The 16,154-nt window shown below is 36.8% G+C and overlaps 1 protein-coding gene across 1 annotated transcript in view; it reads right to left on the bottom strand.

The window, feature by feature from the left end:
- FAM83B (family with sequence similarity 83 member B) overlaps positions 1-16,154 on the bottom strand; it is an 84,287-nt gene that overhangs the window by 12,414 nt on the left and 55,719 nt on the right. The window contains exons 3-4 of the mRNA XM_029241755.1: positions 2,600-2,764; positions 1,779-1,903 (exon numbers count right to left, since the gene is read on the bottom strand). Coding sequence (XP_029097588.1) covers positions 1,779-1,903; positions 2,600-2,764 — 290 coding nt within the window. The remainder of the gene's footprint in view (positions 1-1,778; positions 1,904-2,599; positions 2,765-16,154) is intronic.

Below are 16,154 nucleotides of genomic sequence, written 5' to 3'. Positions count from 1 at the left end.
TGGCTCTGGCTCACTCAGGCCGGGTGGAGGGAGGGCTACGATGCGGGGCGAGCCTGCGGCGGCAGAGGCCAGCACGACGTTGCACCAGCCTGAGGCACGCCGTGCGTTCTCCTGGGTAAGTTGTCCCTGGATCCCGGGACCCTGGCTGTGGCGGGCTGCACAGCCTCCCCGGAAGGGGTGTGTGGATAGTGACCTGTGCTCGCACACAGGTTTCTTGGTGGCGGCAGCAGCATCCTTAGCGTCTCATGCCGGTCTCTGGGGTCCGCGCTGTTAGCCGTGGCTCACGCCCGTCTCTGGAGCTCCTTTAAGCATTGTTCTTAATCGCCTCTCCTCGCGCACCAGGAAACAAAGAGGGAAGTAAAAGTCTCTTGCCTCTTCGTCATGCCCAGACATTTTCCCGGACTCCCTCTCGGCTAGCCGTGGTGCACTAACCCCTTCAGGCTGTGTTCATGCCGCCAGTCCTCTCCCTGTGCTCCGAAGGAAGCCCGAGCCTCAGCTCCCAGCCCCGCCTGCCCTGGTGCGTGAGCAGACAAGCGTCTCGGGCTGGTGAGTGCCGGTCGGCACCGATCCTCTGTGCGGGAACCTCTCTGCTTTGCCCTCCGCACCCCTGTTGCTGTGCCCTCCTCCGTGGCTCCGAAGCTTCCCCCCTCCACCACCCGCAGTCTCCGTGAAGGGGCTTCTAGTGTGTGGAAACTTTTCCAGCTTCACAGCTCCCTCCCACTGGTGTAGGTCCTGTCCCTGTTCTTTTGTCTCTGTTTATTCTTTTTTCTTTTGCCCTACCCAGGTACGTGGGGACTTTCTTGCGTTTTGGGAGGTCTGAGGTCTTCTGCCAGCGTTCAGGATGTGTTCTGTAGGAGTTGTTCCACGTGTAGATGTATTTCTGATGTATCTGTGGGGAGGAAGGTGATCTCCGAGTCTTACTCTTCCACCATCTTCCCCCTCTCCAGTTCACTCGTTTTTGGTGTTTTTATCTGCCTACTGATATAGCCTTACTGTGTTATCCTATTCAGGACCAATGCCTGGAATTTATAAGGGAGTTTGAAGGCAGCACTTAAACTCTGGAATCAGCTGGACCTAGACTGGGTTGCCAGACCTGAACTGTCTTTCGGCCCTTAACTGTGATGTTTCGGGCAAGTCACTGAACCTTCTAGAACTTCCATTTCATCATTTATCAAATGTAGATAAAAACAACTGCCTTGCAGAGAAGTTTTAAGGACTGGGAATGAAACATAAGAGCCAAGCTAGAACAGAAGTAGATATATTCCAGCAGTGGTACCCTAGAAAGATGCCAGAGAGTAGATCTGGGGCTGAAAAACCTTGCCTAGTGTCTACCATGGCATTTTAATAGCCAGACTCTTCAATGATTTTTCAGTAGTCCTATGATGACAACATGATAATCATCAGAGTCTCAATAATACTAAAATAAGAGCAATCCATTAGGCAGGTTCTTCAAGGTGATAGCTTCTATTTTTATGAACAATTATTATGATTCATACTGTTTTCATAAGGAACAAAAACACTTTTAGCATTATAGAGCTTTAGGAAACCTGAGATATAAGTCAACGCTCTCATTTTGGGGAGGAAGAACTTGAAGCCCAAGGAAATTATGTGACTTGCACAATGACTTCACAGCCAGAACTGAAATTCAAGTTTCCAAGCTTTACATGCAAGGGTTCTTCTTTTATTTTTAAGAAATAACTAAACAGATTACATTAAAACTTGAAACTCATAAATTCTAGAAATGATGATAATCCTGGAGGTAAACACAATGATCTTACCTGTAGGAACCATACATAACTTTCTGGCAGTCAACTAACAAAAATTTCTGTTCCATTTTTCCATGAAATTTTGCTCCTGTTTTGGAAAGATAATCTTGGCCTTTTACTGTCCGCACTCGGATATTCTAGAATTGCATGTAAATATAAAGTAAAAATTATGGCTAGAAAGGGGATATCTTGAAAAGTAAATTATGTCATAGTAAAAACTTAGTAACCAAAAAAGTACACATGAAATAATTTTTTAAAACATATAACAACAACAACAAATATAGTGAAAAGCACAGTTTAAAACACCACCCAAAAAAGAAGTACTCAAGGAACATGGTCACTTAAAATAATGTATTTTAACATAACTTACATCATTTACACAGGATGGTTCTATAAGTCACTTAGGGTCCTACTGCAAGAGCCCCTTTCAGGTTATAGTAGCATGATAACAAAATAACTAAGATTAAAATCCACCTGTCTTTTAATAAGTCAAACATCACTGAAAACACTATGCTAAATGATTGTGACAAGCAATATCCGCTGAATGAAAGATTATCACTCAAGCCAGTCGTTTCAAGGTTGTAAATTAATTATGACTGGCAGCAAAGTTAACTCAGAAGCTTAAGTGCCCCACCATCAAGAAAAGCATCCTATAAAACCATCACAAAGATGGTGAAGTCACAGTCTGTAGAGTACAAGGGACCCCTTCTGTGGTCAGCACCTTAAATATATGGTGTACATTTAGAGTAATATAACTTAACATGCCTTACATTCAATGACTGAGATAAAGATAAAATAGTTGAAGAAAACAAATCAAAGCATGAAATATTTACTCTGAGACGTTGAACTTGACAGCCCTGTTTCTCGGTCATACTTAGGAAATGATTAAAGTTTGACTCATCAAGCAGAATGTACACAGATATCCCTCGAGTTGATGCCTCCACTATTTCTTTGAAAATGTCCACGTCTGTAAATATATCCATCACTAAAGCAATGACCTGTTAAAGATAAGAATATGAAACAATTTAAGATACCCAACAGAGAAAGATCTAGAAATTGCTTGCTTTCAGGAAAAACTGGACAAAATAGAAAATAGTTCAATGCATAATAAATATATATATATAAATGTATACACAAATATTTTTGCAGTTTTCTAAAATAGAAGATAGAAAAGTATATTGAAAATAAACAAACTATATACATATTTGTAACACTAAGTAATTTCATACTAGCTTTAAGTCAAAGGGAATCTTCATTTCAGTAGAATGTTGAGTGAAGGGCAGATCCAAATCATGGCAATCAAGGTTGCCTGTAGGGTGAATGGAGGGGACAGGTAGATAGAGGGTAGAAATTGGTGCTACAGTTTTCATGGGAAATATTTGAAGGGAAAAGCAAGATTTCTGTAACTAGTTAAGAATAAAAGTATTGGAGAACTAGGACAGAGAAAAAAAAGCTTCTAGAAATAGAAATATAGCTAAGAAAGGACCAAAGATAAGAAAGGGGATAAGAAGACTTGAAGACCAGAAAGTTAAATACATATGCTTAAAATTAGCTTAGCAGACAGAACAAGTAAAAGAAAACAAAATGGGCAAAAAGATATGATTAAAAAGGTAAATGCAGAGAGAAATATCCTAAGGAACAGGCCCCTAAAATGGAGAGAGTCCAAGTTAACTGTTGGAAACAGAACCATATTGCCTTTGAGAAGCAGCAGGAGTGAAATGATGCTGAAAGAAAGGGAAATCATTTGACTGACTATATGCCAGATGAGAAGGACAGAATCCCTGCCCTTTGTGAAGCTTACAAAGTGGGGGAAGAAACCACAAGCAATACAGAGAAGAGGTAAATTATGTGATAAGCTATAAGATGATGTTTATTGGGAAAAAATTAGAGCAGGATAAGGGGAAATCACAGTTCCCTGGAAATTGAGAAGTAGGGGTTTGGGGTTTTCAGGGTAAGCCTCTCTGAGAAAATGTCCTTTGAGGAAGTCCTCAAGATGGATATCCTGAGGAAGCATGTCGCAGGCAGGGGGACCCAGCAATGCAAAGGTCCTATATCAGGTTCAAGAAACTGAAAGGGCAGAAATGAAACAAGAAAGGGAGAAACTAATCACAACGCCTTGAAGGCATTAAAAAGCCTTCAGTGGTTTTTCCTGAATAAGAGTGTAAGCTGTTGAGGGTTATTACTGAAGTAATAATATGGTCTCATTTATGTTAGAAAAGGATTTTTCAGGCTTTTCTTTGTTTAAGAACAGAATTTAAGGCTGGAAGGCAGGGTGGAAACAGGGAGGCCAGTTAGAACTATTGGAGCAATTCCAGTGGGAGGTGATGGTGGCCAGGACCAGACGGTACTGGTACCAGCCACTATCAGTGATGAGGAGAAATCGTCAGCACTGGATATTTTGAGCCAAAAGGACTTCTAGATGGACTGAATATGGGATGTGGGAGAAAGAGGGGGAAAAAGAGGATGACTCTAAGATTTTTCAGCTCACCAACCTGAAGGACAGAGCTGAGATAGGGGAGGATACAGCTACACTAAATTTTAGGTAAAAGACTGAAAAGGCAAGTTAAGTTTGAGGGACTTGGATATTCAAGTGGAATACTGAGTAGGGAGGTCTAGGCCAGAGCTGTCAACTGGGTGTTGTAGTGTAGAGATGACAATTAAATCCAAGTCATCCAGGGAGACTGGATGAATAGTTAGGAGATCTAGTACAAGAGGGGCTAGCAAAGGAAGTCTAAAAGAAGGGACATCCTGAGAGGCAAGTTAAGACAGGGTATCAAGAAGAAGGGTGTCCTCAAGAGTGTCATACCCTACTGCAAGGCCAAGTAACATGAGGATTAAGCATTCATCGGATTTAGTAATATACAGGTAATTGATGACTTCACAGTGTAGTTTTAGTGGAGTGGTGAGAGCAAAAGCTTTCTTGGGAGGGGTTTAATAGGGTTTGAGAGGACAAAGTATATTAAAAGAGCCTAGGAGTGCTATATAGAATGCTAACTTTAAACGGCAGTTATAAACACACTTATTTACCCTCCTTGCGTAAAGTTTCCCTGCAACCTTTACGTGTATTGTCTTTATCAATCTTTGTGGTTTTCCAAACTGGTGTACAGTCAGTATAATTATTAGAAAGCAGACTTCTTTTTAATTAAACATATTTCATTACAATAATTAGTCTGTGTACTCATTAAGTAGAATTATCTATCATTTTCTTCTAAACACTGGATTTGTTTCACAGCCTCAAACTGTCTCAGGGATCCTCCCACACCAAGTATTTATTAACCTTAGATACTGAAAGTTATCTGCAGGTATAGGTAACTCTTTTTGAGTAATCTGACTACAATGAGAAGCAGAAAAATAGAGCAGTAGCTGTGGGTAAAGCTGGGTCAAGAGAAGTTGTATTTTTTGTTTTGTTTTAAGGTGAGAGAAGTAACAGCAGGTCTGTGTGCTAATGAAATGCTCCAGTAAAGAGTAAAAATCAGTGATGCAAGAGATGGTGGGAGGTGGGATGGGGAAACAAGGGATTTCTGGAGGAAGGCCTTTGAGCAGGCAATAAAAGACAGGATCTAGTGCAAAAAGTAATTAGAGCACAGGGAATAACGATCTTCAAAAGATCATTGTACTACCAAGCCAGAAGGCTAGGTACAAGGTGCAGGTGCTGGTGGAAGTACAGATGTGGTGGAGGGGCTATGGATGTTCTCCTCTGAATAATGCCACTTTCTCAGTGAAATGGGAGGCAAGGTCTTCAACAGAGAAGACCTTGGATTATGGAAGACACGTTAGCGGTATGAGGAAAGGCAGTTAAGTAGTCAGCTAGGAGGGTAGAAGAGGGAACGGACTACAGAATATAGTGTGACTGCAGAGTGGCATTAAGGACCCACCAAGTCATAAATTTAAAATCAGACCAGTCAATGTGGTTGAGAGCTATTCTCTCTCACCAAGGAACAAAAATTGTCAAGAAATGAGAAGGAAAGAAATGCCCTGGGAATAGACACATGGCAACAACAGCTAGGATAATATACTAGATACATTGCAAGTATGTTAGAACATGAAGAAGGTCATGGATAATATATTATTTAATCCAATAAGATGTTAGAACAAAATACTGGGCCATGTTCAATTTATACAAGATGATGACGTTCTTTAAACTACCAGTGAAATATACTTCAATCAGATTTTCTTTAGGAAGAACAATTTCAATCACTCTAATGGCCTCATGTGATCCTTCCCTTATTTATAAATGGTATGAGGTGGCAGGAGAAGGGAGAAGCTAGTTAGAACAGCCTCACCTGTGTCTTGTGCATATTCTCTATAAAATAGAACATGTGAAAACCTTTCAGTCACATCCACAATTATTAATGAATGCATTTATATACAATAATGAGTGATGTGATAGTGTATGGACATTGAGATAAAGAAATGAAAATGTCCATTTTATAAACTTATTTTACAAAATAACTTTTAAAAACATATGTCTGGAGCAGTCTAGCACTATTTTTTTTTTTAACTAGAAAGGAATTTTTTAAAATAAAGAAACATTATTATACTACATGGTATTCTTTGTAAAAAATAATCAGTATATCTAAAGAATTTATTTTTAATTTGTCTGATAGTCTCCTGTAACAAATTACTTGAGACTTTGGAAATGAACAAGAACTCATGACCAGATAAATAAAGGGTTTTGTTTCTAAAAAGTAATTGAAGTCACTCAGCCAATGGAAGATTCTAGCACATAAAAGGTAGAACAAATGACAGTCCCTCTTGTATGACAGATAATGCAATGCATCAGGATCTGGGAGACCAGATTACACATCTTTGACAAATTTATGTGATGTCAATGGAGTCAGGTGCCTTATCAGGATTTCTGGTTCCCAGCACCCAGTAGGTATCTTGAAAACTTGTATAAAGTCTACAGAAAATTTCAGCTGTGCCAAGAAAGGCAAAATAAAATGTAGCCTTTTTTTTTTTTTTAATTTAATGGTGGGTTACATTCATGGAAAGGAATGATAATTAGAAATGAGGTATGCCAAACCTGATCTGAAGGTGTTACACTCCCAGCTAGTTAACTAAATCACACTGTGCTGTAGAAATAACCACAATGACTATATATAATGAAATAAAAATGATATACCTGATTAGTACAAGGCTTTTCAAAAGGTATATTAATTGATTTCATAAGTCAATACAGAAACCAGTTACATTAAATGGCATTCATTAAACTACCATGTTATATAATTTTAAACTTCTTCTCTTGCTTCTTCATTAATTACTGTTTTATTCTTGTTTGATAAATTGAAAAGTAAACAAGCAAATGCATTCATCAGCAACATGAGACTTAGAAAACTTTCAGGAAGATATTCTGAGTGACTTTTAAGATTTGAGTGAAACTTTGCATCTTTTAGTAGTTTCAGAGAAACTGATTCAAGGATATGAGTTTCCACTTATTTTTCTCAGAGTAGTAAATTTTCCTGAAGTGACCTAGACACACTGAATTAAAATAATATTAAAATTAAATATTAAAATAATATAAACAGTGACAATAAATTTATGATAACTTCATATTCATGATACAATTTAAGCTCATTTAGGAAAGTAAATAATGAGTTGTTATGTAATTCAGAGAAAGGGGAGAAAAAGCTCTAAATGTACATGGTTGTTAGGGTGGGTTCCCAGTAGAATGAAATACACTACCAGGGCTTCATGAATAAGCCTTAAATAATGAATAAAGATTATTTTTAGCCATCCAAGCTGGAAGACTAGCATTACAGAAATAGAGGCAAAAATTAGAATGATGGCAACAGTAATATTTTAATAAATGTTTATTGAATTAACCTAAAGTTAAACACAAAGATTATCACACTTATGAATATGGAACAAATTTACTTAGGATTTATCTGCATAACTGCTATGAAGGATCTTGAAAATCTGACACGTTTAGATTTGATCTTGAGAGCAATATAAATCCTGAAGAGGAAAATATGTACACAAAATAGTATCTTGGGAAAATGTATCTGATAGCAACATTCATATTGAAAGTATCTAAATTCTAATGAATCATATTGACTAACGAGGATCATGAAGCCCTCTTTTTATGGTAATGTTATAAGTGCAGTGAAATATTTTTTAAAATGTGAGGTAGAAACCAATGACAAGAAAAATGAAAAGTATGATAGATTTGATAGAAAATGTTCATCACAATGTTGACACTGAATTACTTGCATTTCCTTAGAAATATGCCTCACCATCTTCAGAATTTTAATTTTGAAACCCATACTGTGTTTTCCACTATAATCCATTAAGATAGAACACTATTAGCAATATGCTTTTATATGACCTAAATACTTAAAGAAATGTAAGTACACCTTGGGCTAATGATCTGTAGTCACAGAACTGTAAGTATTACCCTCAAAATTGAAAAAGTGAATATTATACCTTTTATGCTTCAAAATACTAAGCACCATTTGAAAGGATTCCAACTTCCTTGGTAATTGCCTACATATATACAGGAGGATTTACCTTTTTCCAACAGAAGGAACGCTAATAAGGAGTTCAAATTAAAAAAAAATCAACAAAACTTTTTAATAACTGTATCTATAATAAAATTCAACACAACTAGAAAACCTTAAGAATTGAGTAATAGAAATCTAGGGAAATGATCACTTAGGAAATATATATCTCTGAGTCTGTAATGCCTGTTAAAAGCAATGTGCTAAATGGATTTCAGAAAAAAGAGAGCCCAATATTAAGAATAAGTGCTTTTGGTCCTTATCCTTCTGCAGCCTAAATAAAAGTATCAATTTTCATATATAATATATTGTATGCACTATAATATTGTTTAGTAAGTTTAAGCTTTACATTATGAATGCCATAACTTCTGTACATATATAAGCATCTATACTAGTAGCTAAATTGATATCAATTGGTTTGGTCTGCCATAAATTGTGTAACTTTTGGAAAGTCAGTGAAATGATTCTGAGTCTCACTGACCTCTATTATATATTAAATAAATCATAGATGATCGTGTGTGTATCAAGTTCTAAAATTCTATGTTTCAGTAACTATTCATTCACTCCCAATTACCCAACAATTGGATTAAAACATGCATTGTACTTAGCTTGTAAAAATCTCACCAACCACTACCTGGTGAAAGTGAAAAACAAACAAGCAAAAATCCTGGGTATTGTACTAAAATTCAACAGAAGATGTAAGGGGGAATGTTTGGGCTGTGTTATGGCTACAACATAAATCTGTAGAAGTAGTACATATGTTTGACAACTCAGAAGTGTTGCATAATTTTGATATTTCCCTCCCTTTCTGCATTGTGCTACATGATTGAAAGTACTTATACACCAGTATTATGGACTGAATGTTTGCGTCTTCCAAAAATGCATATTTTGAAATCCTGAGCAGGCTTAAAAAAAACAGCAAGAAGAGCCATAGTCCTTTTACTGATTTCACAGTTCAGCCCTCTTACAAGTTCTCATTTCCCCAGCACTTCCAAAAAGTAACTTCTCCTGAAACTTGACCTGACAAGGGTCCTGAGCATGGGCCCCCAAGCCAAGGTATCAGAATCTAGATCTTGGCAAACTGACCAAAGTAACTTGTTTTCCTGAGACTCTTAGGAGATCTCCTTTAACCTGTAGCATAACTATCCATTAGCTTGGAATAACTATTATCTTATTTAAATTTTTCCAATATGAAGGGATGTCTGTCAGGAAGAAAGGAGTGAAGGGCACTGCAGGTGGAAAGACAAAGAGGGAAGAAAGGAATAAGAATCTATTGCTAGTTGTGTTGGGAAAATTGTAGAGTAGCACTTAAAGGGGAGGAAACGTTTGGGTAACAGGAACTGAAGCATTAGGAATACTCACCAGGAATAGCATTAGAACCCATTTTTCTGGGTCATGGAAATCTACTGAGGAGGAGTTAGCCATAAGGCTAGAAAGATTAGAAAGGTCAATTTGGCCAAGATTGTAGAGGGCAGCCCTTGCATGCCAGGCTAACTACAGATTCCATAAGGCACAATGGGGAAGCATGTAAAGCTTTTCGCCAAAGCGTTATGTGATTGGAAAAATACTTAAGAAGATTAACATGTTAGTATACATGGGATGAGTGAGAAACTGGAACATCTACCAGCAAGTAGAGGAGTTAGGAGGTTTCAATCCTAATGCAGCATAAATGTGTAAGATCCCAATGTGAATGAAGGCAGCAGGAATAGAAGGAAGGGATGGAGGTAAAGCGGCAAAGGATGACTTGACAAGACTCAGTGGCTGAGTGCTTGAGAAAGACAACAGAGAGAGGCTAGTCAGGGCTCATCAGGTATTAGAGACCTAAATTACATGGAAAATTATTGTACCATTTTAAGAAAATTTAAAATTTGAAAGGAGTATTTGTATATAAGGAAATTCAAAACAACGTGATAAACACCATGCTAAAAAGTTGTACTATTTGTTTTTCCTATCTACCTATTTATCTATTCATCCATCCTTTCATCTATGCTTTTTTTAAATTAGCCATTGAAACTTAAGTGTTTTTAGGCATACAGGAAAAGTTGGGTGGACATCAAAGGAATAAAATAGGAAATAGGTAATACAGTTGATGGCATACAATCTCGGTGGAGTCAGAATGGGATGGCATGAGCAGAGGAGGATTTGCCTTAGAATTAGGTTCTATGGATGTGCTAAGACTACAGGGAAGAAGAGAATGAGTACTAACTGCAAGAAACGTATTGATGGTGTATAGGGTATTGTGAGAGGAGGAAAGGGAAACAGATTAGGTGACTGTCACTGGATGCCCTCAGCATACACTTCATGGTTGGGGGTAAAGCCTACCTCTGGGGCTATGGTCAGTGAAGGCTCAGACTGTGGGCTTGCATGGGAATGAAGAAGGTCCAGAACAGTTGCTCTGAGGAATACAGTACAGAGTTAACAGGAAATTAAAAGTTATTCAGTATAACAGTGAGAGGCCAACTGAACTTTTTTTTTTAATGTAAACTTGAAATTGACTTTTTAGCAAGTTTTTGAGAAATTTTCCATCAACATTCAACAAATGTCAAAAGACATTTAGGTAACAGAGAAATTTCAATACTGACAAGGTATTTAATAGTAATGCTTTTTGATAATTTGATAATTATCATAATTTGATCATAATTTGATAATTTATGCTTTTTAAAAAGTCCTTATTTTTTAGAGAATTATATTGAAGCAATTACAGATGAAACGAAATAACCTGTTACATGTGATTTTCTTCAACTTAATTCAGCAGCAGTGGAGGATACGGAGGAAACAAAGTTGAACACAAGTTGATAATTAATGAAACAGGGTGTTGGTACATGAGGAATCATTATCATAGTCTCTCTTCTTTTATATACGTTTGAAAGTTTCCAAAGCAAGATGATAAGTAATCAAGAAACTATCTAAACTTTCACTCTATCCATTGTATTCCTTCTTCTCACTCTTTTCTATTTTTATCTTTTTAGCTCAGATATCGTCCTTGCTAAATTTCCCCTTTAATTTTATACTCCTTCTTCCTAAGTCACTCTTCAGTGTTTACTTCCACAAATATCTGTCCCTACATATCTCTCTGATTCTGTCACTTTTCTAGCGAGGTGAACTAAGAGAAGAACATAACCTTTTTGAGCCTCAAATTTTTCATCTATAAAATCAAGTGAATACCTCCCATTCTGTAGGATTATTGGGAAAATTGAGATGCTGTATATCAAGTCTGTAATAAGTGGCCCATGGTATAAGATGTTACATAGTATAAGCACATGGCAAAGGATCACTGAATAGTTGCTACTATTAATAAAAATGTGGGTGATAACAGAGCTTGAAGAATAGACATTTTGTTATATTTGAGCAAACTTTTATAGTCCCTAGTTTAAAGAGATGAGTAAAGTGTTTCACATGTTTCAAGCCATTATTTTCTTAATTTATAGCATTGGCCTTAACCAAATATTCCCCAATAATTAAAACAACAATTACAACAAAACAGAACAAAACTTTCTATTCATGTTTTAAGAGGCTGCATTCTTTACTTGAGCAATAACTGTGTTACTTTAATGTCAACTATTAATTAACCTGACATAAAAAAATCAAACATACCACATGGCAAAAATACCACAGGTCCCATTTATTCAATAGTAATTTCTACCTGGATAAGAAACTTGAATATCAAGGTATACATCAAAGGAATAAAATAGGAAAGAGGTAATACAGTTGATGGCATACAATCTCGGTGGAGTCAGAATGGGATGGCATGAGCAGAGAAGGAAGAGGTATCAAGGTATCAAGGAGTTACACAAAAGTTATGAAATATTGCAGAAGCATTTTTGCACTTAGTATAAGTCTTTCCTATGTCTTTATAGTCAAGTTACATGCACCTAATCCTCTGTTTTTAACTCTACTACTCTCTTTTCTCTCTTGGATAATTTTTTTCACCGCTAGCCTCTGAGAATTGTGTATTATTTTTCACTTGGATTCCTGAAAGTTGAAAGGCCACATACCTTTGGTGGTAGGGAAGAGTCATTCTAAGAGCTAAGAGACAGGGGAAATAATTTTCAGGGGCTCATCAAGCTAAATTGAAAAATGTTAACCGCATTACCTAGAATATTTCCTAAATAATCCCTCTCCCACACACTCCAGGTTTCTTAAGTATTTTGAACACCTAATGATACTCATTCTCTTCAGATAAACAATATACAGACACAAAACAGCAAATGTCTTTCAGTTGGGCTACAGAAACAAGACGCAGATTTCCTATTTTACTAGCAACTATGTTATTTTCAAGTCTTCATTAATATGATTAAAATCTCATTGTGAGAATCATCCCTTTCTCTGCTGAGAAAATTCTAAAGTATAATTTATTTATTTTCCTTATATAGGTTCAGAAGAAGGAACTTGTCAGAATTCTAGGTTGAAAGTCTGTTTCACTTTTTTACATACTTTACATCTGAAATTTGAGGTTTTATCAAAAGGAAATGGTCTTTATCAAAAGCTGAAATAGCCACATTTATTCCAAACATTTTTATTAACTTAAACCAAATTGTTTTATCTGTAAAATTAAGGAAGGTCCATGTCCTTACATATCACCCTTGATTAATATTCTACATAAATATGTTATTGAAAACTAAAATATGTTTCATATAACTATATCCTCAAGCAGCTGGTAAAGTTATAGATTTTGGCAAAATGGAAATTAATGATTAAAGAAGAGGAATAGAATGAGATGAGGACAAAAGAGGAGAAAAACTATACAAAAATTCTCTGGGAGTAATACATTAAATTTGGTTCTTATACCAAATTTGTAAAATGACATTTGAAAAGTCATTTAAACTCTAAGTATTTCCAAAGGCCAAATAATTTCATCTTTTACATATAAGGACACAAATAATATTAAAAAGGTACTTCCATTCTAACAAAATTCAAGTTGGAGTTTCAATCTGGGCCAGTGAAATATTTTTGAAACAACTTAAATATGCCTGTAATTTAGGTTTCTTGAGACTTAATTTTTGAAAATAGATCAAATGGCAAAAGAAAAGTACACTGGATAAGCATTAAAACATTCAGATAAAGAAAAAAATATCCAAATCATTAAAATGTGAAGCAGTTCAGTAAGAAATCTAAACTTAAGCTTTTATTATTTAGCTGATCAAAGGCAACAGAAAGCCTTCCAATTGATAAGGAGACCAAAGGAATCTGTCATCTGAGAGGAGTGAAGAAAAGGGGTATGCAGAACACTCTCGTGAATTTAATGATCTGATAGGAGGGAACATGTCAATGACATATTTAGTTTCAAATTAAATTAAATTAAAGAAATTAAAATTTCATGAGCATCTAGAAAAGATTTCCAACCACACTTTCTCAGATAGGCTAATTATTCGGTTAAAAGATCATCTCACAGTTTTTTTAGACATAATGTTAGATTACTCTTTTTTACTTTGAAATCAAACTTCCTAAGTAAAATTTAGGAGCATTTCTTTCAATTCTAGTATCTGGATCAGAAAGTAAACAAACAAGTGGTTAGCAACATTCTTATGACATGAAAAAAATGTATAAAATATTTTTCATAATTAGACACGAACACATGGGGAGGGGAGAGGGAGACGAGAGAGAGAGAGAGAGAGAGAGAGATTGATTATCTGTCTCGTTCTCTCTACCTTCAGGGGAAAAATTACAAAAAACAGACTAAGAAAGGAAAAATTGCAACAATTTCACAATTATGCCAGGGACAATGGCATTTTCTTTTCTTCTTGGTATATACGTATTTTTACAAAACTGACATTATTTATGTAATGTGTATGCCATATATTTGTCATTCTAGAATATTCTCCTATTAACAAACTGTCATAACATCACATGTTCAGAAAAGACAGTTCTCCAAAGCAGTGTGAAGAATGTAGTCTGAACACAGAAGGACTGACTAGGAATCTGCTGCAAAGGTCCAGAACCTGATCGGCAAAGTAGGCTATATCATCCAGAGGTCTGCCAAGAAAACATGTTTCCCTAAGAGTTTTCGTTGTTGAGAAATTAATGAAAATATTTACAGAAGTGTGGGTACAGTTAACGGAACTGACTATAGAGACAAGCAGGAAGAGAGCAAGAGAAAAACAAACAGAACATAAACTTCTCTCCAGCTGGTGTTCACTCTCCTGCTGGCACCTCCCACTGAGCACCCTTTCCTGATCAGGGAGGAGGTGGCAAGGACACCCAGGTGATGCAGTCTATGGCATCAGCGTTTGAAAAGAAAAGAGGGGCAGAGAAAGGTGGAAAACAGATCTGGGATGGGTGGGGATAGAGGATAATGTGCTCAGGGATGCAGAATGGAGGCTAGGTTTCAGAGATATTTAGGAAGTAGGTGGCAAAAATGCAATGTGACCGGCAGCTGGATGGTGGGGTCATGAGTAGAATATACTTCCGGATAACTTCCAGATTTCTGGATTGAATGACTGACTGGTTGGTGTCGTCAATGACAGACACAGGCAGTTGGGAGGTTGGAAAGGAGGAGGCTGGCCTTGGGTCTATTGAGTGTCAGTCCTCTATGACACATGGAAACCCTTACAGGCTGTGGGTTGTCAGGGTCTGGGATTCAGGAGAAAGCTTCTGGCCTCTAATGTTACAAATTTCCAGCCATGATTTAGACTATTTAAAAATATGTAATTTATAGAATCAAATGTAAATTCTTTACAATGGCATGCAAGGTCTATCCCAATCTGAATGCCTTTTCTTCTTCATTTCATGCTTCAGTGCATCTTCCACGCATCCCACTCTGACGGCCACGTGCTTTCACATCATGCTTGTGCAGTTCCTTTTGTCTAAAATCCCATGTTCTCCTTCTTTATGAAAATCCAATTCATCTCTCAAGGCCTAGCTTACCTGAAGACCTCTTTCACAAAGCCTCTGCTAACTCCCTGAGCCTAAATAAATGGCATCCTAACTTATGCTCCACCTATGGTGTTTAATACATTTAGCATAGCATTTATTTCATCAGCCTTGTGGCTCACTCATTACTTTCAAGGGAGTAATAAACTAGTGGAGGGTGGGGAAAATATACCTCAGTCATTTTGTATCCCCATCAACTTAACAATACAACACAATAAAATTTATTAAATTATTCATGCTTTCTCTAAAGCATCAAAGACAGCTATTTTCAAATAGTAAACAAGCAAATTTTTTAAATGAATATTTACAGTTCTAATTTGAATTCCTAAAGATTCCTATCATTTTCTAAATAAAGCACTGTCTCAGAAATCTCTCATGGTACTTTTCATTTACAATTTACCAAGTCTGGGAAGGAGGTGGGTTGGAACACATGGACTGATGTTATTACTGTGTTTACTGGTCTTCTGTTTCTGGGCAATATTTTATGTATGTACACCTGTATGAAATAGCAAGAAGACTCCTGAAGGTCATCTGCCTGCTATTCAAATGAACTATGTCCTGAAATCTATCCTAAATGGCACAGGTAATAAAGGTAGAAAACGTGGGTCCTAGTAAGTGGGGAATAATAACACTTGCACTGTGGAAGGTGTTAGTAAGAATCATCTTTCTCAAAATGGCTCATTTTAGTTGGGCTGGATAAGTTGTATTTCACATGAGTGACATCAGCAACAAAAAGCTAAAGATCATGGAAATTAAAGTATTTAAGATCACACAGTAAATGATGAAACTATGGCTAGAACTGATTTTCTTCTAGTTCAGTACTCTGCCATCAGGCCATATGCCCCCAGACCCTGCCTGAAGCAGGGGAAAATGTGTATACCTGAGGAGGTTCCAGAACTTGGTTCCAGACCATCTCTTTTGGTAGAATCCAGTTTGGTCACAGAGGTGTGGTTAATGCTTCATCAATAGTGAGAGGCAAAGAATAGTTTGATGCAGAGTTCCATTCTTGAAATACAAC

The sequence above is a fragment of the Monodon monoceros genome, unplaced genomic scaffold (genome assembly GCF_005190385.1).
Source record: "Monodon monoceros isolate NGI ecotype Baffin Bay Population unplaced genomic scaffold, NGI_Narwhal_1 Super_Scaffold_3, whole genome shotgun sequence".
NCBI lineage: Eukaryota > Metazoa > Chordata > Mammalia > Artiodactyla > Monodontidae > Monodon > Monodon monoceros.
This window is presented reverse-complemented; position numbering and strand designations above follow the sequence as displayed.